General features: G+C 39.9%; 1 protein-coding gene across 3 annotated transcripts in view; it reads right to left on the bottom strand.

The window, feature by feature from the left end:
* Nucleotides 1-1,499: 1,499 nt before the first annotated feature.
* The window catches only part of CACNA2D3 (calcium voltage-gated channel auxiliary subunit alpha2delta 3), a 1,591,404-nt gene continuing 1,566,358 nt past the window's right edge, over nt 1,500-26,545 (bottom strand). For all 3 annotated transcript variants that reach the window (XM_073644583.1, XM_073644584.1, XM_073644585.1), the window contains 3 exons: nt 4,780-4,892; nt 3,714-3,796; nt 1,500-1,894 (listed from right to left, as the gene is read on the bottom strand). In XM_073644583.1, coding sequence (XP_073500684.1) covers nt 1,802-1,894; nt 3,714-3,796; nt 4,780-4,892 — 289 coding nt within the window. In that variant the 3' untranslated portion in view covers nt 1,500-1,801. The remainder of the gene's footprint in view (nt 1,895-3,713; nt 3,797-4,779; nt 4,893-26,545) is intronic.

Genomic DNA, 26,545 nt, shown 5'->3' with positions numbered 1-26,545 from the left:
CTAATAGAATAAAAGTTAAGTTGTAATAATATGCCAATAGATTAGATGGAAATCGAATTGGTGCAGAAGTTTAGGAATTCGAACAATTTTCAATTTGCTTCAAGCGAATTGTCTAAAATAGCAATTTAACAAATTGCTGAAAAATTCATCAGCCAGAGAAGACCCACATGACATCAGATATGGACAGGCGGGCTTTCCCATAATGCATTTCAGTTGTGACATCACATGGCATAGCACAGTTAATCATGAGAGACTATTACAGCCTGTATAAAAGCAGATGAAGGGAATGCATAGGCCATTCTGGGGGGAATCGGAATAGAAAGCTTTGATAGGGTGAGAAAGCCATAAAACACTGAATAAACAGTACAGATAGTGTGTAAAAGCACAGCAGTTACTATCCGTTTACCCATAGCTTTATATGTTGAGCTTACCTTCATATTACTAATTCTGTATTTGCATTAAAGAGCTTGAAAAGGGTAGAATACAGTCTTCAGAGTGTCATACATATCTTTTCAGTGCAATTTGAGTATTTTCAGTTTTTTTTCATTAATTTTTTGAAAAAAATTCAGGAAAGCCAGGAAATTTTAATTTTCATTTTTTTCCAATCCTTACATTAAACAGAAAAAAATGGACTAATTGCTGTGTCTTTAATTCCTCAGAAAGGGAAGCATGGTGACTCAGTGGTTAGCACTGCAGTCTTGCAGCGCTGGGGTCCTGGGTTCAAATCCCACCAAGGACAACATCTGCAAGGAGTTTGTATGTTCTCCCCGTGTTTGTGTGGGTTTCCCCCAGGTTCTCCGGTTTCCTCCCACATTCCAAAAACATACTGATAGAGAATCTAGATTGTGAGCTCCAATGGGGACAGTGATGATGATGTCTGTAAAGTGCTGTGGAATTAATGGCACTATATAAGTAAATAATGAGTTAATGAAAAGTTTATAAGTTACATCTATGTCAAAATAGGGTCATTGAAGAACACAACTAGTCTCACAAAAACAAGCCAAAGAACAATTATTTCAATGGAAAAATAAAAAAAAGGTTATGGCTCTTGAAATGCAACAATAATATAAAAAAAAATTTTTTGGTCATTAAGGTCCAAAACACATGCGGTATTAGGGGGGTTAAGTTATCACATAAGGAAATCTATTGGCGGCTGTAACCACAGAACATTGCTGCTTGACCTGACTTTTTTTTTAATGGAAAACAGCATTATTAGTTTATATTATCTCGTAGACGGCTGTTTATTGTTTCGTTCTATGTCTACAAATCTCTAGTACACATACAATTTTATCAATCCACAGTTTACGCTACTTTAGCCAAGGTCAAGAAAAAGAAACAAATGTGGTCAGATGATAACATAACCCAAGGTGGAGTTGTCCTTTAATGCACTGCTGAGCTTCATGTTCGGACCAAAGGTCAGAGAAACTGTTACTGACGAATTATTAACAAAAACTTCCAGGCGTTTGAATCATGATTTTAATATACTTTATTTAAAAAGTACACCATTTTAAATTATCTCGATGTGGCAAAGCTGAAAATGAGGGTCACCAGTGTCTGCTGTCCGGCTGTAATGAGGTGTGATAATTTAATGAGGCTTTCGCGGCTGAATGAATTGCGGACTAGAAGAATATTCTTGTTTGGATTATCGGCGAGTTTTTTTTTTTTAACTCCTCTCCGACAGTTTAAAGTCATGAAATGCTGATGTTTAGACTACATTTCGTCTCTTTCTATATTGCACCAATCATCTCAGTTCACAGTTTATCCAGGTGTGTAGCATGCCATGAAGTCAATGCAGTCAATGTCACCTGGAGATGTAGACCATTAGAAGAGATAGCAGCATTGTTATGGGCTTGGAAGAGATGCCAAAAGCTCCACCACATTCTCTGGCATTTTCCTAATAAAAAGAAAAAAGTGAACAAAAAAAAATGGTATTGTTTGATTAATGGATAAAATGATACATATACTATATATAAAGAATAGAGACATACTGTAGCTAAATATAAAAATACAAAGCTTATTGTAAAATAATTGGCTGGTATGGAAGGAGTTAACTAAAGTGGTCGTCTTCGGATAAAAATTGGTGTATATCACTTAAAGGGTTGTCCTGCCTTAGGCTAAAAGTCTGAAGTCACTCTATGTGACTGCAGACTTGGCAATCCTCACATCATATGTACAATGTCAGGATTCTCCAATGTCGGAGCGGCGGTCATGTGACAACAAGTATGCGATTTGCATACTTCCGGACACATTTTGACTAGGCGTGACCGGTCTTCCTCAATACACTTACATTGAGCGAGGCTACACAAATCTAGTCGGCACATGATCGCATGTATGTAAATCGCTCCCAACACCAGAGAATCCTCAAAGTGACAGTGCGTGCAATGTTAGGATTCACAATGTAAGGATTCACATAGAGTGACTGCATACCTGTAGCTAAAAACTAGACAACCCTTTTAAAGACCCTATCTGATGACTATAATAAATATGCAGTGGTGCTTGGAAATTGCTCCGCCTTCTTCTAAAACCACATGGATCAGCCTTCTACAGTCAATGGCCAAGCATATGGCCACCCGGAAAGGACAGGGAATACAGATTTGATCTTTACAGGTGTCGCTGCCACTTCGTTTGTAGTTATCAGAACAGTTGGTCCTCCATTGATCAGATATTAGTGGCCAAATCAAGCGATAGTCCATCAATGTCTATCCTGAGACAATCTTTTTAACTACAGTAAATAGGCGGGTAGCATTGTGTAGAACAGACTCTGTCCCTTGTATGAATGTTAAGAATAATTATTATAGGGGTTGAAAAAAGAAAGCTGATTTCTATCGAAAATGGCACCTCCACCGCCAATAGGTTGTGTTTGATATTCCAGCTCAGCACCACTCACTTCATTTAGTGAGTGCCTGTGGTGCAGTTTTTGGAAGAAAACAACCAGATTTTTATCATCAAGAACACCCTGGTGTGGAGTCCATTTTCCAGTCTGGAGACAGTGCTGTGGTTTTTGCATATTTTTTTGCGTTTTCTTTATTACTTTGGGGTTTTTGTGTGCTAGAACATAAAACTTCAAACCTCACCTAAATTTGGATAAAGAGGAACCCTATGTTTTCACATTTTGAAATTTGCTGCTAATCTGTGGATCTATCAATGAAAGCTGGGAGATTTCAGCTCATTAATTATTGAAAATGGGGCTTAGGTTATAACCATGGAATGGCTCATGGATCCTTCATGCTGGTAGTAGTTGAAATGTTTTCAACTGGATAGCCTCACTTTTTTTCTCCTGATCAATCTAAAGAATGCCTTCAGCCTAGAAAGTTACAAAGACCATGAGTCTAAGTGGTTTTCCATGTTACACCTCTGAATTTCAGTCACTCCATCATAACTTCCCAGTAGACATGAATTAATCACTTCTCGCAACCCTGGCCCATGGTCCAGGTTAGTGCTCTTTGGTCGGGGACAGCAGCTGTGTGAATTTCCCGAGTTTCCAGGTTCCCTGGTGTGGCGAGTGATTCGACAGCCTGGAGTGACATCATCTGCATGGCGTGATATTTCTCCAGTCCAGCTAATCATAAGCCAAGTCTGGAATTGTGGAGGGTAGGGAAATTCATGCAGCTACTGTCCATAGCAAGAGAGCGCTGACCTGAACTGTGAATATATGAAGTGATCCGCTCATCTCTACTTCCCAGTATAGAGATAGAGTGAATCTCATAACTTACTTCTGGATGGAATCCATGGCAGGATTCTGGCCGCCTTCGTATCTTCTGAGATTTTAAACGTTCACATTTGAGGGATTCATTGTGTACAGTGGAGTTAAGGAAAATATTTAGTAAATCCATTTCAGCACTTTGAATGAGCCCAGGACCAGAGCAAAATTGTTAAAAGATGTCGGCAAACTTATATGAGAGTCTTTATATTGTGTCCATGAAGGGGAAAAACTTTGAGTGAGAGCTGCCAAAATGCTCCCCAAATATTTGTTCCTAATACTGTCTACATGGTATCGCCCTTCAGAAGTTTAGCAAATACAGAGTCCATAAAATAACTAGTGCATGACAGTTACTGATGAGTCCAAAATATATCCAACCCATCAACCTACAATAAAAACTCATAGGAAGTGAAAGGGAGAAATTTCCCAGTAGACGACTTGAGGTAGGCATAAAAGGCTGCCACCCTATGAATTCTGAACTATTAAGGGCATTTGTCTCTTTTGTTCTTGTTGGTTATTCTGTCTCATTTAATGGAATTTTTCCATGGTTCAAAATGATGACATATCACTAAGATGTGCCCAAACGTTTTGATCATGGAGTCGTAAACCCACTGATTATGGAAGCTGTTTAGTGCTAGATCCCTTTGTAATTTTTTTCCGGCTCATTAACACTCTTGACATACAGCTAAAATTTGTCAGACTGATATTCATGACACCCCTCTTACTAATCCTCACCTTTGGATGGGTGAAAAAAGTTGCAAATTATCATACAAATGTGGAAATGGAGGTTTTGTGGTGTAGGCATCTGTTGAATATAATGTCAAAAACCCTTAAAAAATTGCACATCATATTTGAATGTAATAGACTAGGCTTAAGCTTTTTTTAGGAACTTAATGGTCATTTATATACCATATAGTTATAGAATGCTTATGTAATATTCTATGTACCAGCTGATAATACAGTATACCTAAGACAACATGCAACCATTCTAAGATAGATAGATAGATAGATAGATAGATAGATAGATAGATAGATAGATAGATAGATAGATAGAAAGATAGAAAGATAGTAAAGGATATATCTTATTTCAATAGGTGCCATAGTGATTGGGGGCACGTTGCTACAGCTGCAGACATTGTCCACCACGACCATGAAGAGATTGCTGCTGGGAATTTGCTGAATTACAAATGACCTGTAAAAAAAAACATAAAAATGTTTATCTATAACAATGACTTAAAAAAAGTTTCACATGGAGGTTATATCAATGGAGTTGTCTCCAGAAGTAATCGGCCCTGGCTCCTAAAGCCCCTGACATTGACCATCATTGATGGGAGCTACTGATTTCCCTCATTGCAGGCATCTAAGATAACATTGTGCTCCGTCAGAAAAAAAAGTAATTTTTTTCCCCTTCCTTCATTCATCCAGCTCTGTGCTCTCACCGGTAGGAGCCTGTGGTTGGTGCAGCAGTTATCCGGGGGAGCTTGCACATTCATTCCAGTGTTGTGCATGGTTTGAAAAACCTCGTTAGGTGAGCACCACTCACATTGTTTAAATTCACTTGGTTATTAGGTACACACATTGAACCCTTTTCTTTACGTTTCCTACGTCTTTAAGACATAGGCTATTTGACAACATTTAATTTAAAAAAATGTGTTAAGATCACAGGAGTTTGCAACCTTAACAAAATTACGGAATGTGAGCCAAGACTAATAAAGAAATGGGATATTTCTGAGGGTCTTTTAGTTGACAATTGTTTTCGATCTTTGTCCAATTTTTGACCAAATTGTAAAATAGCCCACAATTAGAGCAATGTCAACCAAATTTGGCAATTTTCACACAATCAGGTGACTATCTTATGTATAAAGGAGTGTGCCAATTTTACACTGATGGCAGATGTTTTGGAAAAGTAGGATCAAATATGTTGGATTTCATCATGCCCAATCCTTGGTTCTCATGGTATATAAGTTGATACCGAAAGTGTTATGCTGTGGCTTAGGGTACTTTCACATTGCTTTGAGTTATTCATTCAGTGGGTCCATTAGGAATACGTTCAAACCCTTAGCAAAATGGGATTCTGGTGTATGCGCCGATGGAGCCATAGACTATAATGGTATAATGGTGCAGACACAGCTAACTTGTACTCCGTTGTGCATCATTTTTGGCCATGTACACCTACTGGAGGAGGACACCCAGACATAGTAGACTGCGTATATGCCTGAAAATGATGCTCGTCAGAGTGCACGTTCACTCTGTTGGCACCATTACAGTCAATGGCACATATGCCCGAATCCTATTTTGGGGGTTCAGTCAAAAGCTCCAATGGAGCCATTGAACGGATGCCTGAATGCAATGTGAAAGCACCCTTACTTCAATTTCCCTATTGAAAACACGTGCACACTAGATATGTGTTAGTGGAGTTGAGAAAGATAAACCATAAACCATTGTGCAGAATAGTCTAAGTGGTGGAAAAGGTTTCATGATAGGAGGAAATTAAAATCATCTTGTGCCCTTAAAAAATGAAATAAGCCTAAATTTAATAAATGCATTGAATATTTCTCCGGAAAAGAAAAAAATAAAACTAGCAAAATTTTGTAAAAAATATGTATTTTTTGTGACATTGACTTTCAACTTCATGTGAGTTATTTAGACACTAAACATTGTAAGGAAAACAAACAGGAAACAATGCGATATTAGTCGATTACATTCCACATTTTATATTAATGTTTGCCTTCCCCACCTGCAAGTTCTCCACTATAAGCCAAAAACAAACTTAAAAAGATGAAGGAGGTTAAGAAAATAAATAAATAAATAATAAAAAAGAAAATCCCAGCCTGGAGGCTTTTCAATTTGAATAAGTGATAGCAATGCTCTTGTGCTCATTTTTCTGGCACTGCATTTTGCAATTTGCAAATTTTGAGCTTTCACAGTCGTTTTATTAGATTGGTTTGGCAGGCTCAAGTGGCACTTGGTAAGCAGATTTAAATCACAAACAAATGTACCTGCTGATATCAAGACGCAGAACATAGACTTGGCCTGTTTATTGTACGACGCACCGCCTAGAAACTAAGTCTACAGGCTTTGAACCTAAGGATACTAAAGGGATTTTTAGGAATGGTGGGCATCACCGGTTGGAAGTTTGTTCTTTAAAATGAGCTTCCACGAGTGGTTGATTAATCAAATGACCCTAAGTTTGTCCAAAATCCATCACCAAAATGCCATCTAAATACTGATGTCCATATAAATGTCCATCATCCAATTAATTTAGAACATTTCAAATCCAGTCATGCCTTCTGTGGTCTACCATATGAATAAATGGATACCAGAAATATGGCCATGCCTGAGCAGGTCTTCATTAAATAATCTGACTGATAGGAAAACCTAAAAATAAATAAGGTCAAAAATTTCAGAAATTCATGCATAGTTACCAACTGTTTTGAATTTGACGTGATTGTTCACATTTTTATAATCACCAAATTTGGAAACATCCCAGGGAGAAAGTGACTGGGTTTAAGTAAACCATACCCATTTGTGGGTAGTCACAGATGGCTTGGTGGCATTTCTGGTTAGAGTTGGGCATATCCAGGTGGGACTTAGAGGGGTGTTGCGTGAAAAAATAATTATCACCTATCCACAGGACAGATGACTTCTTATTGATCAGTGGTGGACCACTGATCATCAGAATGGGGCATTTTTATCCCTGTTAGAATGGAGCAGAAGTGCACATGCTCAATCACTTTCCCTAAGGGGCTGCAATCAAATTTTTCTAGAAGCCCTATATGGAATGAATGGAGGGGTGGTTGGCTATCAGACTAGGTGCTTCATTTAATAATGGGTATAAAAGTGCCCCATCGAGATAAAAATTCCCCATTCTGCCGATTGGTGCAAGTCCCTGCGGTCAGACCTCAAATGATCAGTCAGTAAGGTATCATCTATCTCGAGGAAAGGTGATAACTTGTTTTCACCGGACAACCCCTTTTAAAGTCCCTATTCTGTCAATATCAATGTTCTTGATGGAGAATCGTCATATATAAGCAGTCAACTTACTAAAAACTGGTATATAAAGTTGCCGATAGGAAAGGACCCCTACAAGTCCATACCTTTAAGGTGTGCCAAGTTTATGGTTGCACTCTGGTCCATGTGCTTCGTAAAATAAGAGTAATGGGGAAATTATACATTTGTCAGTGATATAGGTGTTCCTTCATCAAAATTTTAGTTTGCTGCCCTTGCCCCCAATCTAAATTAACAGGACAAGACAGAATGACTTGTTGATGCCACTTCCTGGTACTCAAAAATAGGATTGTTGTAACATATAGATAGATCCACACATGGAGCAGAAGATGCACTCAGGAGAAGGAAAATCCTTAGCCCCTAACTCTTGGGCTATGAAATATTCCTATTTCTAACTTTATTTTCCTTTTTACCATCAAATTAAAGTTCTCCGTACTGTTAAGACGCACATTAATCAATCGCCGTGGACACCTGCTTGCTTGGCACACGTCCTTCTTCATAGAGCTAATAGTAAAGCGTCTATATCTGCTCCATGGCGGTACACGCCAAATATAGAATCAAGTTTCATTTTGTTTATTTTGTGGTAAATAAAAATATGTCTAAACTCTCACATGGGTCAGGTTATTCATCCGTGCACCATGTCTTTATAAGCATGAATAACGTTTCAGATATACGGACAGAGGACGCATTTACTTCATTGTCCGGCAAACACAAACACCGGTCACGCATCACTAATTCACCCCTGGGTAGTTAAAGGTATATTGTACTTTAAAAAAGGCAGTTCAACGTGTTTTTAACTTAAAAGAAATGAAACTTTTATTTTACATGTTGCTTCTCTTTTTCATTTTTTTCTTTATTGCTGCATCTATCTAGTTTACATCTAGTTTGCATCTAGTGTTTACAGCTTGCTCTTGAGTGGCCACGGTACAATCATTCATCTAGATCTCCCTGGACATCCGATCCATGGAAGTCCACGAAGACACAACTTCAGCAACTTGTTGTCTACAGTCAAGTTCATCATTTTTCTCTCTCATTTTTCAGACTCAAAACTTTAGGCCTTGTTTTTTTTTTCATTCATCTAGTTTTCCCTGGACATCCGATCAATGGAAGGCCACGAAGACACATCTTCAGCAACATGTTGTCTACAGTGAAGTATTCTTGGTTTCATTTCAGAACTTATCACAAGAAACAAGTTCATCATTTTTCTTTCTCATTTTTCAGACTCAAAACTTTAAGCCTTGTTTTTTTTTCTGACATGGTGTCAGTTTGAAATATTAGATAACGTCGTGGACCCTTAGGATAAGCCATCAGTGTTTCAACCCTATGGGATCCCGGACTATATGCGGAATTTAGGGGCAGTGCAAAACTGCATAGCTCAGTCATTGATCATACAAGCACTGTGTGATGTGCCTTAAAGAGAAACAATCATTAGAAAATGACCTACTGTTTAAATCAGGTTTTTATGTTACATTAATTTTTTAAAAAATGTTGTCAACTTTCTTTTTTTTGCATTGTGATTTTTTATTAAAAAAACAAAAATAAAGTTAGTAATCTTGCATTTTCCACCCTGGCTACTGAGACTTTTTCAGATCCATATCTCCTGTATTTTCAGGAAGAGTTTTCAGCAATCACATTATCATCAGAGTCATGAGAGGTAACATCTCTATACACAACTGATAACGCAGAATCCACCAATCACCATAGGTGAGGCGATGACACAGCTCACTTGTTCCCATGCTCTTTAGATACTTCAATACAAAGGATAGGGTTGTGGCTATGTACATGTGTTGTTTCCAGAAACAATAGGAAGCTAGAGTTTAAAAAAGCCCCCCAGTGGTCAGAGTGAAAACTGTAAGAGCTCTATTTTTTATTTTTAATACAGATTGTGATATGTTATAAAATATGGTAGTCTCAGTTTAAGACCAGCTATCTACATCCTGGTCTGACTGTAGGAGCATATGATTGACAACAGCAATCACGTGGTTACCCAACAGGAAAATAAAGCATAGAGCCATGAGTGGGATCTGGGTAGCACTGGGAGACTTGTAGCAAAGGTTTTGTGGGATGAGTATTCTTTTTTGGGGATGCTGGGTAATTTTTTTTTTATTTCAGGGGTGGGAAAATCCTTTAAGTTAGCTTTCACTACAGGCATCTATTGCGTCCCTTCCTTTCTCCACCCAATACATTCACATTGACACTTATTGACTGATGATTTTTAGATATTGAAATACTCTATCATTAGTTTAAAGAAGTTGTCTGACATTAAGTTAAAAGTCTACAGTCAGTCTATGTGACTGCAGACTTGTGAATACTCACATTGCGTGCACTGCGCGCAGTAAGCATTCTCTGGTGCCGGTGCTGGGAGTGGGCAGTTTTGTGACCACATCTTTGAGATTTGCATGCTTATGGCAACATTCCGACTAGACTGTGCCCAGCTTTGCTCAATTCCCTTGCTTTGGGGGAGGTCGCACATGTCTAGTCAGCACGTGACCACATGTATGAAAATAACATAGTTGTGGTCACGCACCCGCCAATGTTGGCGCCGGCATCGGGGAATCCTCACAGCACGCAGGGCTCATGATGTGAGCATTTTCAAGTCTGCAGTCACATAGAGTAACTGCAGACTTGTAGCCTAAGGCCAAACAACCCCTTTAAGAGCTACGACAACCTCAAATTTTTGACTTTGCAGTTTTCAGGTTCCTTTTTTATCTCTAATGAAAACTGTGACCTCGCTTTTTTCTGCAAAGTCAAAAGTCAAATCGAAAAGGAGTTAATTTTTTTTTCCGCATAATAAAGTATCCCAAACACGTGAAATCTACCCAAATTGAATATCTCGCTGTGCTGAATATAACACTCATGGCACATTCAGAGGAACTGTACAACATTATATAAAAGTGCCCAGCTACAATTGTGCCAAACTTACATCACTGAACTGTAGTATATGTGGTTTTGTGGATTTCTATGTGGGTGAGAAGAGGCCATTCAAGGGAAGGAAAAATAATTCCCATTTTTAAGGCAATTTCATAAGAAGCTGAAATACCTCACAGTGTTATAAATAAATCAGAACTGCTCAATTAAAAAAAAAAAAGCTTTCGTACTTTCAGCCAATTCTTGAGAGAAACCAGTTCTCCGCTTTGAAAGGTATTTGTTGAGTGTAACCATAAAATTATAATAATAGCGTGTTTAGAGATAATATATTTCAGATACCCTATGAGCCTCTGCGAACATTGGTAATTGATGTCTGTAAGACACCGGATTTAACAGAGAACATTCTTATCAAACTAGTCTCTAATTATTCCATATTCTTCATGCCGGATGTTTCCTTCTATCTCGATTAACGGTCATGTATTAATGAGGGTCTATTATTTTAAGAAATATGGCCTTTTTTTTTCGTCTGTAAAGTTATATGACTTTCTCAGTAATAATGGAGTCAACTCCAAACCCAACATCTACGTGACCTTCAATACCCTTGATGTTTGAGCTTCGGTCTTCTATAAACAGGCTATTAGGGGCCAAACAACGTTGTGTGTTTCCAATGTAGGCACATGTCCGCTATGGTTTAACTTGACCAACAAATTCATATTGCATTAACCTAAGCTTGGATTTGCTTGAACCTAAGCCTCCAGGGATGAAACCAGACCCGACTTCTAAGCTAAGGATCATCCCGCAAGTTTGGACGCTTTATAATTATACTGTGTTATTTTAATGTCTGTGCTCAACTCAGTTGTATATTACTTCTTATTATATTTTGTTACTTTTGTCTTTGTAGCCAGGGAATACTGTGGCGGCGGCACAATGAGAAAACCACCACCTTTTTTCAAATTTTTTCCATAAGTGCTAACAAATTTTAATGCATTTTTTTTTTACTTCTGAATATAAACCAATCTGAGATATACTCTGGAAGGCTAAATGCATGTTTCGTCCAAAGTCAGTAAAAGCCGAGCAGAATGACTATAACTCTCGAGGCAAATTTATTATTTAATATCTATACACAGTTAACCACTGTAGATCACTTCATAAACTGTTCCCAACAACATCATAGTCAAACGCCAGGAAACAGCCAGGGGTTAAATCATCGAAATAAATGTAAAATTAACTTAATTTTTTTTTCTTCTTTTACTTACCGAATAATGATGTTTTTGTAATCAGATCCTGTTTTTTTCTGCTCATACAATATTATTATAGGAATATCTAGAGTACTAATAGCACAAGAAAAACATGAAGGGCCTCAATTCCTTAAGACTGGCATTTTGCACATTAGCCTTAATGAAAGGTAAGATGTGCCAAAATTGTTGCATTTCACAACTGGCATGCGCCAGTCAGAAATGTTACTCTAGTCAGGGGCTGGCATCAGTGTCAGACTGAAGAACATTGGGCCCACCAGAGGATATCATTCTCAGGGCCCACCTTTCTCCCCCACTCAAAAGCATCATAGCAGCTGCAAGGTTTGCACTATAAGCTCTCCTGAAGGAAAAGCCAGGACCCACCGGAGGATTCTCCGGTTCTCTGGTGGGCCAGTCCAACAATGGCTGGCATACGTTTTTGGCATAATTTGCTCCACATTTGCAGCACATATTATGAGGAATTTGATGGGCGGGCTTTGTCATACCACATCTTCTCCGGACTCTTCCCACTTTGGCGGGGCTGGCCAGGACTGGCGTAAAAACAACATGTTTTTGATCCATTTCAAGAAGTTTTACACCAAAAATGTGGTGAAAACTCGGTGGCAAAATCTTCAAATTATTACTTTTTCATAAAGATGTGTAACGTAATTAGATAAAATAAAAAAAACTTTTGAATATCTGTTTCTGCGGAAGCAAACTTAAGGTATGGATACTATGATTCTTATGAAAATGTTTTTTTGGACATTTGGACAACTCTCCAGAAACTAAATGAAGCAGCTGACTCTGCTTCTAAATGCTAGTGCACGTGATCGATGACCGATTTCACCAGATGAGTGTTAGTTGTGTTTTCATGGATCGAACACATGCCTAATATTGAGCTCATGTTTGATTTTTCCTTCCGACAGAGTGGTCCAAGGAAAAAATCGGAGACGTTCAATTTTGATCCAAGTGTCGGATCAAAATCAGCAATGCAAGTCTATGGGTCATGAAAAACATCGGACCACAGTCGGATGACATCTCATTGTGGACCGATTTTCACCGACTGACATAATGGAGAAGGCGGAGAAACTTTTTTTTTTGGTTCCTCTCCACCTTTGAAAAAAACTGATGCCCCTCTATTCAAACGCTGATCAGAGTCTGATCAGAATAATCGGACTATTTATCCAGGATGGAGAGAAAATGCTCGTGTGCACATACCTTAGGGGTATATTTACAATGGCCATCCATTAAATGACCACCATTCAGCTACATACAACCTAATCAGCAGTTGTTTAGTGGCCTGTTCAGACAGATCGACTGCACTTCCATGTGCACAGAATGGTTGTTAATGCAATCATACTTTGCGCAAGGAATATCATTATTCTCTGCAGCACATTTGCTGTTTACACAGTACAAGAACAAGAAATCTTAAACATTATTCCACTCGACGAACAAGCGTTTTGTTTGTTAGGTGGGTGGTAGGCAGCCTGTCTAGACAGGCCAATAATTGGGAACGAGCTTTCTTAGGAATACTTGTTTCTGGTTATTGATCAGTGGAATTAACCGACTAGCAATGGCTAGCATTCTGGTATCAAAGAGAGTGCTTTACACGGTTGCCAACAAAACTAAGCTTCCAGCTGTAAATGTCCGCTATCCAGCGGTTGTTAATAGTCCTTTTTTACAGGCCAGCCCCGATTCAGATACACACTTAACAATCTGTAATCTATTGGCTGCAATTGTTCTCAGCAGCACAGTTCATGTTTACACAGGACGATGTGCTGCCGAGAGCAATGATCTTTAGTACATACCAAAAGATCATTTCACCCGACTAACAAGTGTTTCTCTCAAGTGATTGGCAACCTGTTCCTGTTTAGACTGCACAATTTTTGTGAAACAAGCATGGCTAGAGTGTCACAATAATCATATTGTGTAAATGGACCTGTAGTTTGGGTTGGTTTCTTGGTGTGGCTGGGAGGTTTTGTGGCTGGGTAAACACTTCCAACAGCAATGCACTGGATTTACGCCAGGTGAAATGAATGAGAGTCAATTGTAAGTGAAATTTTCTGACTCAGCAGATTCTCCGGGAAGTGATAGAACATTTCCCTCTTTCAGACATCAGAGAGTAATAGGAAAAATGCAAAAAGAGGCTTATCAGTGTGAATAGTGCCAATGATAATGAAAGCACCAAGCGCTCTAGTTCATATGAAACTATATGAGAAGCAGAACAAACTAAGCCCAGCGATACAGAAAACTTAGTGCCAAGCCTTATCTTCTGGACACAGTCAGATTCATTGGACATGTCCCAATACTACATGTTCTTTCTGTCCACATGTCATTCTCCATAAGTAGAAATGTTACCCCTTACACCCAAGTCAGAGGCCTCTCTTACAACCAAATGAGATCTCCTGCTTTGCACTGAGGAGGGGCAACATCCTGTAACATGTGTCTGCAAATAGAGATTTTGGTTTGGCTTTTATCCTAAGTCATGTGGCAAGCCTTCTTAAAGGGTCGATATTGACTTTTCAAATTGCTACTTCCGTGGTGGCACTAGGGTTCTAGTCCTCTTCCCTTCTGAAGACACAAATTGCAAATTTAATTTCACAAAGGAGCATTGCATGGCCTATAAGTCTCCTCATAAGTCTTCATCGGCAAGGTAAAATGTTACCCCTTAGACTCTTGTCCACAAGGATACTCAACTAATGCTAAATCTGTGGAAACTTATCAAACTAAAAGATTTTATTCTGCCCCAGTCTATAAGACAAAGTTGACAAGCAAGTTACAAAAAGCAGGAAGTGTCAGGTAATTATGTAAAAACTGCAATACTTTAAGATTTATTTAATAAAAACTGATTTCAATAATATGCCATTTTCTGATTATACATTTCCTGTGTTGCAGAACTATTGCAGTCCATTGTACCCTAAATCAGCATTTTATCTTATTGTTGTCAAAACCTCAAGAATTTTAGTTGCTTAAGTGACCAGACCACACTCTTAAAAGTTGTCCACATGACTTTGTTATGAGGAAGAGCAGATGCGATTCCACTTACACTTTTTCTGCATGGAGGCATCTAAAGATAATTATTAAATTGGAATGTATACTGTTATTTGGTAGTGCCGTCAACAATGGGGACAGGCACTCTTCCTTCTGTTTTTCTGTAACTTGAAACAAATTATTTCTGAGAGCTTGCTAACATAAGTAACTTTATAAATTAAAGAACTGAGCTCTTTTGAACGATGTTTCAGTTTTCCACAGTATTAAAGGGATTGTCCAGGCTTAGGACGCAAGTCTGCAGTCACCCTATGTGAATAAGACTGATAGTGTGCATGCTATCTGGATTGTCCAGTGCCGGTGATGAGAACAGATGATTGGCATACATGGGGTCACATTCCGATTAGACATGCGCAGCCTCGCTCAATACAAGCAAATTTAGCGAGACTGCACACGTCTAGTTGGAATGTGGCTAGAAGTATGCAAATCACATGCTTGGGGTCACATGACAGTGGGTACAATGAGCTGTCAGGATTCTCCAATGCCGGTGCCAGGAGTGAATGGGCACGTGATTTCAAGTATGCGATTTGCTTACATGCGTTCACGTGCCAACCAGATGTGCACAGCCTTGGTTAATACATGTGAATTGAGTGAGGCCGGACACATCTTGTCGGAATGTAGTCGGAACTTGTAGGAACTTGTCGGAAAGTGTGCATATCTCACATTTTTGGTCACATGACCACTCGCTCCTGGCGCTGGCACCAGAGATTCCTGACAAAGGGTGCACTGTGGCGCTATGAGGACTCACAAGTCTGCTGTCACACAGAATGGCTGGAAACTTGTTCCACAAGCCTGGACAATTCCTTCAAGGTTGTCTCAATCTAAATAAAAAGGCTTGAGGCCCTCCTTTGCTTGTTCCCTTAAAACAGTTGCCTTTTTAACTTCAGCATCAATCACCATCATGTGGGACTCACCATCATAGCTACTGCAGTGCTATAAACTCTCTGTTCTGGATTCATGTGACGGACAGATGACATTGTAGTGCTAAAGTAAAAAAAGAGCCAACGAGAGTTGGGGAACACATGTTGGAAACCTGGTGGACATTACATGACCACACAGTCAAATCCTGACCCAATGGTGGCATATCATGTCAACTGATATCATTGATAAGGTGAGAGGTTGGTTGTAGACCAATTCGATAAAAAGGAATGACCACTGAAGTAAAAACACCCAAATATGGAGTGAGGATGGTGGATATATTTTGCGTGAAAAGAAGAATATACGATTATGTGCCATTTTGAGCCTTCTGTCCCTTTTTATTCAAGCTACAAAATTCTTCTATAAACTTCCAGATCAGTCGTCGTGACCTCTCCTTGCTTTCATTGTGTTCCTTATTTTGCATAAAATGGCTGCTTTTGCTTATCGTATAGACATCAAACGAGGCTTGAACTTCAATTAAGACATTACAAAGTAGACCTTCAGGTTATGTTATGCTTAAGTTGTCTTCATAGAGCATATACAACACCGAATATTAATGATATTGGAACCTCCAATGTTATGAGATTGTATGTACTGATACCAACAGACCTGGACGTACAGCAGGCTGGGAAGTATAATACACGAGCGGCCTTCATCAGTGATTACATTAAGTCCCAGCCTAAACACTTGACACTTAACTCCGTAGATAAAAGATTTATTTTCCTGGGTCAATGTAGGGCATTAATTACGTACAAAACTCACAATGTGTGAGAGGGTCAGAATTGTAAAACTGGCTATATTAGGAAATATCTGCACATATTTTCCCCTTATAATTGTTATACAAACACTACATTATGGATGGTACAATTAAATGAGCTTAACAGAAAAAAACAGCATTCCCATTCATCAGGATTGTATGAATAGGAACAATCCTGCTGCCCTCTTGAGGTTGGCATTGAACATGAAAAGAGACAGTTCTTAGCATATATTCTGCATAGTAAGAGGAGGATGCGGGAAACTTTAATGTGAAGCTTTAGTGTTACCACTTAGAACCTAGTCAGAGGCCTCTCTTAAAGCCAAATCAGATCTCTTGCTTAGCACTGAGGAGGGGCAACACCCCGAAACACGTGTCTGCAAATAGATATTCTGGTTTGCCTTTTATCCTAAGTCATGTGGCAAGACTCGTTAAAGGGTCAATATTGAGTTTTAAAATTGCTACTTCTGATAGGTGGCGCTAGAGTTCAAGTCTTCTTCCTCTTTGAAGAGGCAATTTGCATATTTAATTTCCCAGAGGAGCATTGCATGGCCTATATGCCTCCTTACACTGGCATGTCAGGCATGTCACGCTACATAAATAGAAATGTTACCCCTTAGATCCCAGTCTTAAGCCTTTCACCTAGCCAAGTCAGATCACTTGCTTTGCACTGAGCAGGGGCAACACCCTCTGAAACACGTGTCTGCAAATTGAGATTTTAGTTTGGCATTTATCCTAAGTCATGTGGCAAGGCTCCTTAAAGGGTTGAGATAGATTTTTAGGATTGCAACTTCCAATAGGTGGGACTAGAGTTCAAGTCTTCTTCTCTGAAGAGGCAATTTGCAAGCCTTGGTATATACCATACGATACAGTGCATTGTGAAAGTATTTGGCCCCCTTGAACTTTTCTACCTTTTGCCACATTTCTGGCTTCAAACATAAGATATAAAATTCTAATTTTTTAGGGAAGAATCAACAACAAGTGGGACACAACCGTGAAGTAGAATGAAATTTATTGGCTATTTTAAACTTTTTTAACAAATTAAAAACTGAAAAGTGGGGCGTGCAATATTATTCGGCCCCCTTGAGTTAATACTTTGCAGCGCCACCTTTTGCTGCGATTACAGCTACAAGTCGCTTGGGTATGTCTCTATCAGTTTTGCACATAGAGAGGCTGAAATTCTTGCCCATTCTTCCTTGCAAAACAGCTCGAGCTCATTGAGGTTGGATGGAGAGCGTTTGTGAACAGCAGTTTTCAGCTCTTTCCACAGAATCTCGATTGGCCATTCTAACACCTGGATAGGTTTATTTTTGAACCATTCCATTGTAGATTTTGCTTTATGTTTGGGATTATTGTCTTGTTGGAAGATAAATCTCCGTCTCAGTCTCAGGTCTTTTGCAGACTCGACTAGGTTTTCATCCAGAATTGTCCTGTATTTGGCTCCGTCCATCTTCCCATCAATTTTAACCATCTTCCCTGTCCCTGCTGAAGAAAAGCAGGCCCAAACCATGATGCTGCCACCACCATGTTTGACAGTGGGGATGGTGTTTTGAGGGTGATGAGCTGTGCTGCTTTTACGCCAAACATATCGTTTTGCATTGTGGCCAAAAAATTTGATTTTGGTTTCACCTGACCAGAGCACCTTATTCCACATGTTTGGTGTGTCTCCTAGGTGGCTTGTGGCAAACTTCAAATGAGACTTTTTATGGATTTCTTTGAGAAATGGCTTTCTTCTTGCCACTCTTCCATAAAGGCCAGATTTGTGCAGTGTACGACTGATTGTTGTCCTATGGACAGACTCTCCCACCTCAGCTGTAGATCTCTGCAGTTCATCCAGAGTGATCATGGGCCTTTTGGCTGCATCTCTGATCAGTCTTCTCCTTGTTCGAGGTGACAGTTTAGAGGGACGGCCAGGTCTTGGTAGATTTGCAGTGGTCTGATACTCCTTCCATTTCAATATGATCACTTGCACAGTGCTCCTTGAGATGTTTAAAACTTGGGAAATCTTTTTGTATCCAAATCCGGCTTTAAACTTCGCCACAACAGTATCTCGGACCTGCCCGGTGTGTTCCTTGGTCTTCATGATGCTCTCTGCACTTGAAACAGAACCCTGAGACTATCACAGAGCAGGTGCATTTATATGGAGACTTGATTACACACAGGTGGATTCTATTTATCATTACCAGTCAATTAGGAGAACATTGGATCATTCAGAGATCCTCACTGAAGTTCTGGAGTCAGTTTGCTGCACTGAAAGTAAAGGGTGCGAATAATATTGCACGCCCCACTTTTCAGTTTTTAATTTGTTAAAAAAGTTTAAAATATCCAATAAATTTCGTTCCACTTTACGATTGTGTCCCACTTGTTGTTGATTCTGCCCAAAAAAATAGAATTTTATTTCTTATGTTTGAAGCCAGAAATGTGGCAAAAGGTAGAAAAGTTCAAGGGGGCTAAATACTTTCACAATGCACTGTATCCACTCTAACTCTATTATGATGTGTTGGGGACTTGATTTTATGGCACCTACTAATATATGACTATTAGTGTTGAGCGAGTATGTTCTGTTAACCCTTTCGCCGAGTATGCTCGGACGAGCACCGAGTAGTTACAGCTGCTCGGTGTTATGTTTAAATCACTCCCCGTGCGCATGATTTGCGACTGTTTGACAGCTTTATTACATGTGAGGAATGCAAAAGAAACAATAATTCCTCACATGTAATAAAGCTGTCAAACAGTCGCAAATCATGCACACCGGAGTGATTTAAACATAACACCGAGCAGCTGTAACTACTCGGTGCTCACCCGAGCATACTCGGCGAAAGGGTTGACAGAACATACTCGCTCAACACTAATGACTATTACAGGTTTTCCACCTACTTGTTACTGACTTCCTTACCGACTGTCCAACTCTCATATTCTCAAATTGGCTGGTGTTGGAGCAATGTGACCAGAGGGATCCATCTGCCGCCTCCTCTAGTTGAAGTTAATTGCACATGAGAAATCTGTTTTCTAATTGGAGGAGGTGGATGGACAGCTCTGGTCACATGCCCTTCCATCACCAGCCATTTTTCGAATAGTAGAGTTGTGCAGTCGTTAAGGAAGGTGGCACTAACAAGTTGGCGGAGAATCTGTAATACTCATGTATTAGTATGTGCCATAAAATCATGATCTTAACTTTTTTGTTTTCAAATACATGTAAGGTGAACAACCCCTTTAAAGAGAAGCACTCATCGGGAAATGGCGTGCATAATTGTTTAATCATTTTTTTGTGTTACATTACTTTTTTAAAACTTTTTTGGGAATCTTTTTTTTTTCATATCCCTATCTTTATTTTCACAGTGGGTGGTCCCAATCAGTGATTGACAAGTAACACTATGCACATATAAAGCTGTCAATCACTGATTAGGAACACCCTCTGGACTCCTAAGCTTGAAAGATGCAGGGATTTAAAAGAATAAAATCCAATACTATATTTCAATCTGCTTCGTTGCTTCTACTTTATATCATGGACTGCTTTTTTTATGCAACAGATCCCTTTAACTAGAGCCCCCATTAATATACGGTATACTTAGAATATTTTAGCACTGCATACAGTCACTGGTATGAGTCTAATCTCTGTAGGCATTAGAAGGAAATAATTATCGTTCATTTTTTGTAAATTATTAGTTTCCCATGCAGGAACAAATACGTTTTACCCATAGACAACTTCCCGATCTGTGCGGGAGAGTTAATTACGCAGCTTGTCGAAACTCTGAACTGTCAGATGGTCTCAACAGAACAGCCGAATAGTGTCTAAATGTGGTGGGTTTAAATGACCCTATCATGTTGTTATAGAAATCTATGATAATTATTGCGCAGTCAGTACGGTTAGATGTGAACTCTAAAATGCATTAATTCCCAAGTATAGATTGGATTCCAAACCATCAGCAACTACAGTTCTCATCGCGAGAAGGAACCTTGCCAGCTTCAACAGGAACACATTCATTATACAGACATCTACAGGCATCTCAGAAAAAATAACCAAGTCGGCTTGAAAATATTATTAGCCTAATTTACCTACAGAAAGAATGAAAACTCTATTTCCTCCATCGCTTTTCGAAAACTTTGATCAATGTCAAACAGCAGCAAAGTTTCCTCCTACGGTTTTTCACCTCCGTTTTGGCAATTACAGCGGTGAAATTTTTTGGACTTTTGCCCTTAAAAATTAAATATGACAAAGTTCGTCAGCTTCATGCGTTTGCAAATTTGACATGAAAATCTGCTTCAATGGTACTCCCGGGTTTTGCTTAGTTTTACATTCACTTGGAATGGCAGTTGGTAAATTTCAGTAGCAGACGTACAATATAGCACACATGCTTTTTTTCGTGGGTCATCTGAAGTCAAAAAGCTTCAACAAAAAAAAAAGTCGAAAGACCAATAAATAATTATTCCATTGCGGTTGGATTAAACGTTCACAGTTTTGCTCTGTCCCTTCCCCTTTAAACCCCCTTATCTGCAACAACATGTTAAGAAAACTTTGTAACTTTAGCCGAGTTTCTCCAGAGCTGTTGTAGGGAGGTGAGAGGGCAGCAAACGTTGACAGAAAGAGTCAGCGGCTGTTATTTTTGGCCAGGTCAATCACATATTCAAAGTCAATTTTATTTCAGATGGTAACAACGATGAGTATTTTACAGATGGATTGGTATAAATCAAATTACTCTGCGTGTTTTTGGGTTATTTATATTGGAAAGTTTGGATATATATTTTTTATATTGTTAGATAAATAATTAAAAAAAAAAACGTAAATTAAAACGTTTTTCAACTAAAATTTTTTAAAGCAATCGTCCACTAAAAACTAACTATATATTTTGAATGTACAGTCGCTTTACCTGCTGATCTTGGTTCTTCTCCAGCTGCCTTCTCCCCTATTCCTGGTGTTCCAGTCTTCATTAATCCAATATAGCCATCCCAATGACTTGGGGAGCACAGGGATAAGTCTAAACCATGTCTACTCTACCTTTCGTGTGCTGAGGGTTGGGCACCTGTTGATGATGTAGGCGTTGTGTCCATTCCTCATGTGTATTTGCCCATGCAGCTTTGGTCTTTGCACAAAAGTGTCCTCTACAATGCCATTCTCTTCATTGCTTAACAGGCACTTCTATGCTGAGACTGAAGCTGCAGTTTGGAAATTATAGGAGTTGGATGGACATGATTCCATCCGTCAGTTGATGAAAAAATGGGGAGGCATTGTTTAACTTTAACACTTCGCCCAATCATGGCACTACGAAGGCCATTTTGGTTTGAAGAGGACCGGAAAGCCAAATCTAGAGGAGGACGCAGCAAGAAAAAATCAGAAGTCAGCAGTAACAGTGACTAATAATACAAGCAAATAATCACTTTTTAGGAATAAAGTGAAAAGTGTCTTAAATTTTTTTAAAGTGAGTCTCAAATCAACCATATGGGCAGCACGGTGGCTCAGTGGTTAGCACTGTTGCTTTGCAACCTGGGTCCCAGGTTCAAATGCCAACAAGGACAACATCTGTGAAGAGTTTGCATGTTCTCCCCATGTTTGCGTGGAATTCCTCCCACACTCCAAAGACATACTGATAGGGAACTTAGATTCTGAGCCTCCTGAATTTTATTACAAGCTTACCGTGACATTTGTTGCATAATATGGGAGAAAAGCAAATGTTTTTCATCCCAGAAAATTGAAGCTCTCTTTGAGCTTTTTTTTATACAGAGCATAAAATCCCCATGCAGTGGCTCAAGGGCTTTCTAGTGGTGGTGGTAGGTAGTCATTTATGTATCACTTAACTTTTTGTTATGTTGGGTATTTGCAAGTATTCTATCTATCTATCTATCTATCTATATCTATCTATATATCTATCTATCCATATATCCCTTATTTATGCCTAACTTTCTATCTCATCTTAAGATGGCCATATACTCAGGGGCAAACAAACCATTGGTGCAGTCGCAGAAGGACCCAAAAGGTAAGGTGGCCACTATCACCTCCAAAGCAGGAGGCCTTGACGAGCATATTTTCAGTCCTAGTGTTATCTGACAAAACATCGGATCACACTTGACCAATTTTAGTCAATGGGGCCATGCACATGTCCGATTCATTTTACTCAGACTGAGCCGGTCCCAGGAGAAAAATCGCTGCATGTCCGAGTTTGATCCGATATTTGGATTGCACTCAGCCATGCAAATCAATGGGTCTGTGGAAAACATGAGTCAGATCACATCAGAAGACAGTCCAATTTCCATGGACTGACAGAATGGAGAAAATGCAAAAATGTTTTTTTTCCATCTTCTCAACATCTGAGGGAGTCGGATCACACTATGATCACAATCTGATCAATAGGTGATGTGCATAATTGACCCGATTCTTTTGAGAGAATATATGGTCATCTGTAGCTGCCCTAACTCAAGGACTGCCCGCTGGACTGCTTAGCATAGAAAGACATTAGATTATGATTTCAATGTGAAAGGTTCCCTTTAAGTACCGTAGTATATATGCATACTGAAAGATGATAGATAGATATGAGATAGATAGATAGAGATAAATAGATGATAGATAGATAGATAAGATAGATAGATAGATAGATAGATAGATAGATAGATAGATAGATAGATAGATAGATAGATATGTAGCGCCCCGAGAGTTCGGCTGCTGCAGAGGTATTGCATCTCATCCAGATGTGCGATATCTCACTTCCAGGTAAGGATGGAGTGTGGATCAGGACCCTGACACCTGCATGCATTACACCACATTTCCGGGGGGCAGGGCGATCAATATGCTCCAAGTAGAGCACGACAGTCCCTGTCCCTGGCTGGAGTGGGGGGAGGGAACACCGAGGAAGGGGGGACCCTGTAGTGCATAGGAGGGAGAGGGCAGTTCCTGGGTGCACTTAGATGGAGGTATAAAAGGTGGGCACCATCTTAGTTCTGGGAGAAGTCAGTCAGTTCAGTAGTTGGGAGAGAAGGAGGCTGGGAGCAGAGGCCGGGGCCTGGAGGAAGGAGAAGGAAGGAAGAGGAGCAGAGGAGGCTCCAGGAACAAGGAACAAAGGGACCCCAGGGGTGTGGACCGGTGAGTCGCCACCGCACGCCCGAATCTACCGGCGTAGGGGGGTCAGGCCAAAGGGGGAGACGGGTCCCCGAAGCTAGTGGAGGCGGGGAACTACCCTCAGCTAGAAACCGAAGGCTGTGACATTTTATGTGGCGCAGCCCCTCGCTACACCCACTAGGAAGGCACCACATAGGGTCAGGGAACCGGCGCCAAGGTTTACCAGAGAAGGCCCGAGGCAGCCGGACAGAAGCGAGGTCACTGGCGGGGTATGACAGGCCAGATAAAGGACACCCAAAGGGGGTCCTCTGAAACGCCCCAAAGTTATCTGGGAGTAGGCTGAGCCCCTCACCTGGTGAACACAGTGCGACGTGGGACGTTATGACCAGCTGTAGTAACGTGGATAAAGAACTGTGAGTAAATACCCTGGACTGCATTACAGGACTCTGTGTCGTTACTGCTGCTCCCGCGCACCAGCACCCCCAACATCCGCACTTGCTGCCCTGAGGCTATACTCCTCCCGTGGGGAGTTATACTATCCTCTGCTGCTCCCACACCCACAACACCAGCCTCAGTGGTCTGCCCTGCAGCGGCGGTTCACCCTGACCGCAATCCACGGGTGGCATAGTCGGACATTCAGCATATAGACTGCCATTTGGTTTGACCGCCCTGGGCACGGACCGGGTCGCCGCCACGGAGACTACAACCCCCAGCATCCACAACAGGTCCGGTTCCGGGTATCCCCACATACACACGGCCAAGGGGGTGCGTCAGATAGATAGATAGATAGATAGATAGATAGATAGATAGATAGATGGATAGTGTGAGAAGCAAAGACCGCAATATTGGTAATTTTACAGACCAGCACTCGGCATGAATACTATTAATCAGCAGACTCACTGCATAAATATTTTGTATAATATTGAAGCCCTTTAGCTCTAAAGTCAACATGGATCTGTCATGAAAATGTAATCAGCGCCAGGTTGGTTTAAGACTAAGTGCTGACATTTATGCTCAAAGCAGAGAATGACTCTAAAACTGGTACGCCTGGTATTGCTGAGTCTGCGTCTCATGTCTCCTTTTAGGTCTCAGACTTTTGCAAATGACAGATAAGGAAACCTGCTGCAATCTGTTACTAATAGGGTACAAAAGAAGGGACAATATGAAAAAATACAACATTAAGAACATACTATCCCTGGAAATATATTATTCACTTTTTATGTCTGAGAGGTTTAACGGAAAAAAAAAAAATAAAGTATTTGAAAGATTTGAAAGATCTGCACATATTAAATATTTGGGACACCAACAACCAGCTTGATGACTGATTTAAAGGGAATATGTCCCAGTGAAAATGCCGTCCAATCTGCAGGCAGCATGTTACAGAGTAGGAGCGGAGCAGATTCAAAGAAAGTTTTGAAGGAAAAAAAAATATTCAGTACAACCTATTTTAGTAATTTTAACTTTTGCTCTTTCTGGGATTTTCAGTCAAGTCGGTGGTCCTACTCCGTTCTTAATGGACCAAAAGGGGATGTTCTCCAGCACCAAAGGAAGGTAGTTAAAACTTAGCCATATAAGATAAAAAAAAAATGGGAGAATGCACACAAATTAAAAAATGCAAACATAATGCTTACGCGCTTCAGAGGTTTTTTTTAATATGTGCACAGTGTCCCAATTTTTTTAACTACTTTCCTTTGGTGCTAGAGAACATCTCCTTTTGGACCATTGAGAGCTATTTGACCGAGGAGCCAGACCAGTGCATACTCCGTGCACCACACCCAGATCACAGACGGTCTACCCTGGAAGTCTACGTGGATGCTTATCTCTAACACATGAGTGGTGTCAGAATTTCAGCTGTCCTTCTACAGTTTGACCGCTAGTGGCTGCTATTGTTCACGTTAATAATTGTGCTGCAATCCCAATTCTTACCACTGGAGGCTGCTGTTGTGTTCTGCAATTGCCCTTTACTAAAATGGCAGATTCTGAACCTGTGGGATCCATCTTGTTTCCTGTTTTGGCCTACTTAAAGCCACATAGATTTCTCATTCATTGCTTGAGTATTGTGTCTAGCTGTTAGCCTAGTTCCAGTTCTCCAGCTCCTGAATATTCTTACCCAGACTGTTCTCACATATCTACGGCTTGTTTAGTACAACTCCTTTTTCTAACTACAAGAACTTCTACTACTGCTTGCTGTTTCTGCTCATGCTCCTTCGGTCACTGGTTTCCAGCAGTACTATGCCAGTATTGAAACAAGTGGTGAGCTGAATTGACACTTTTTCTAATTTCTTGGTCCTAATCAGTGACTGACAGCCTTTCCCTTATCAGAGTGCATACAGACATAGTTGTCAATCACTAGGCAGGACCACCAACCTGAAATAAAATTGTCCCGGAAGATGGACAACCCCTTTTATGACACAAAACATGGTAGGCATGCAATAACTATTTCTAACTCATAGCCCTATCTCAAGCTCATCTCAAACATATCAGCTTAATAAGACTGTGCTATACACTTGATTATGCCAAATGTGTTAGCATATAAATCTGCTGGATTAATATAAAGGATCAGAAAGCCAGACCCTTGCCTTCCACATAACACAAATTTTATTTCAGCCAATTAGAAATTAGCCTGCTCATGAAAACATTGTGAAATCTGCAGAGATTCTGGTCACGTTAAACCCTAGAGGGGTCCAAAAGGCTTCTGCCCCATAAGACGGCACCAGTTCTATAAATTACTTCTTGGGAGGTCTTTTTATCAATTTTAAATTGTAAATTATGAAAAAAAGTTACACATCAATTTCTCTTATTAACCCCAGCCAATTTACGTTTTTGCCTTTTTGCGAGTTGTATGTTCGAATGACACCATTAATTTCACTACATGATGTACTAGAAAATGGGAAAAAATTCCAGGTGCTGTGAAATTGTGAAAAAAAATGCAATTCTGACATTGTTTTCTGGGAATTGTTTTCACA

This window comes from Phyllobates terribilis, unplaced genomic scaffold, assembly GCF_046119375.1.
Source record: "Phyllobates terribilis strain yellow unplaced genomic scaffold, ASM4611937v1 Scaffold_8__6_contigs__length_399053987, whole genome shotgun sequence".
NCBI lineage: Eukaryota > Metazoa > Chordata > Amphibia > Anura > Dendrobatidae > Phyllobates > Phyllobates terribilis.
The sequence above is the reverse complement of the archived record's forward strand: the minus strand, read 5'-3'. Positions and strand labels throughout refer to the sequence as shown.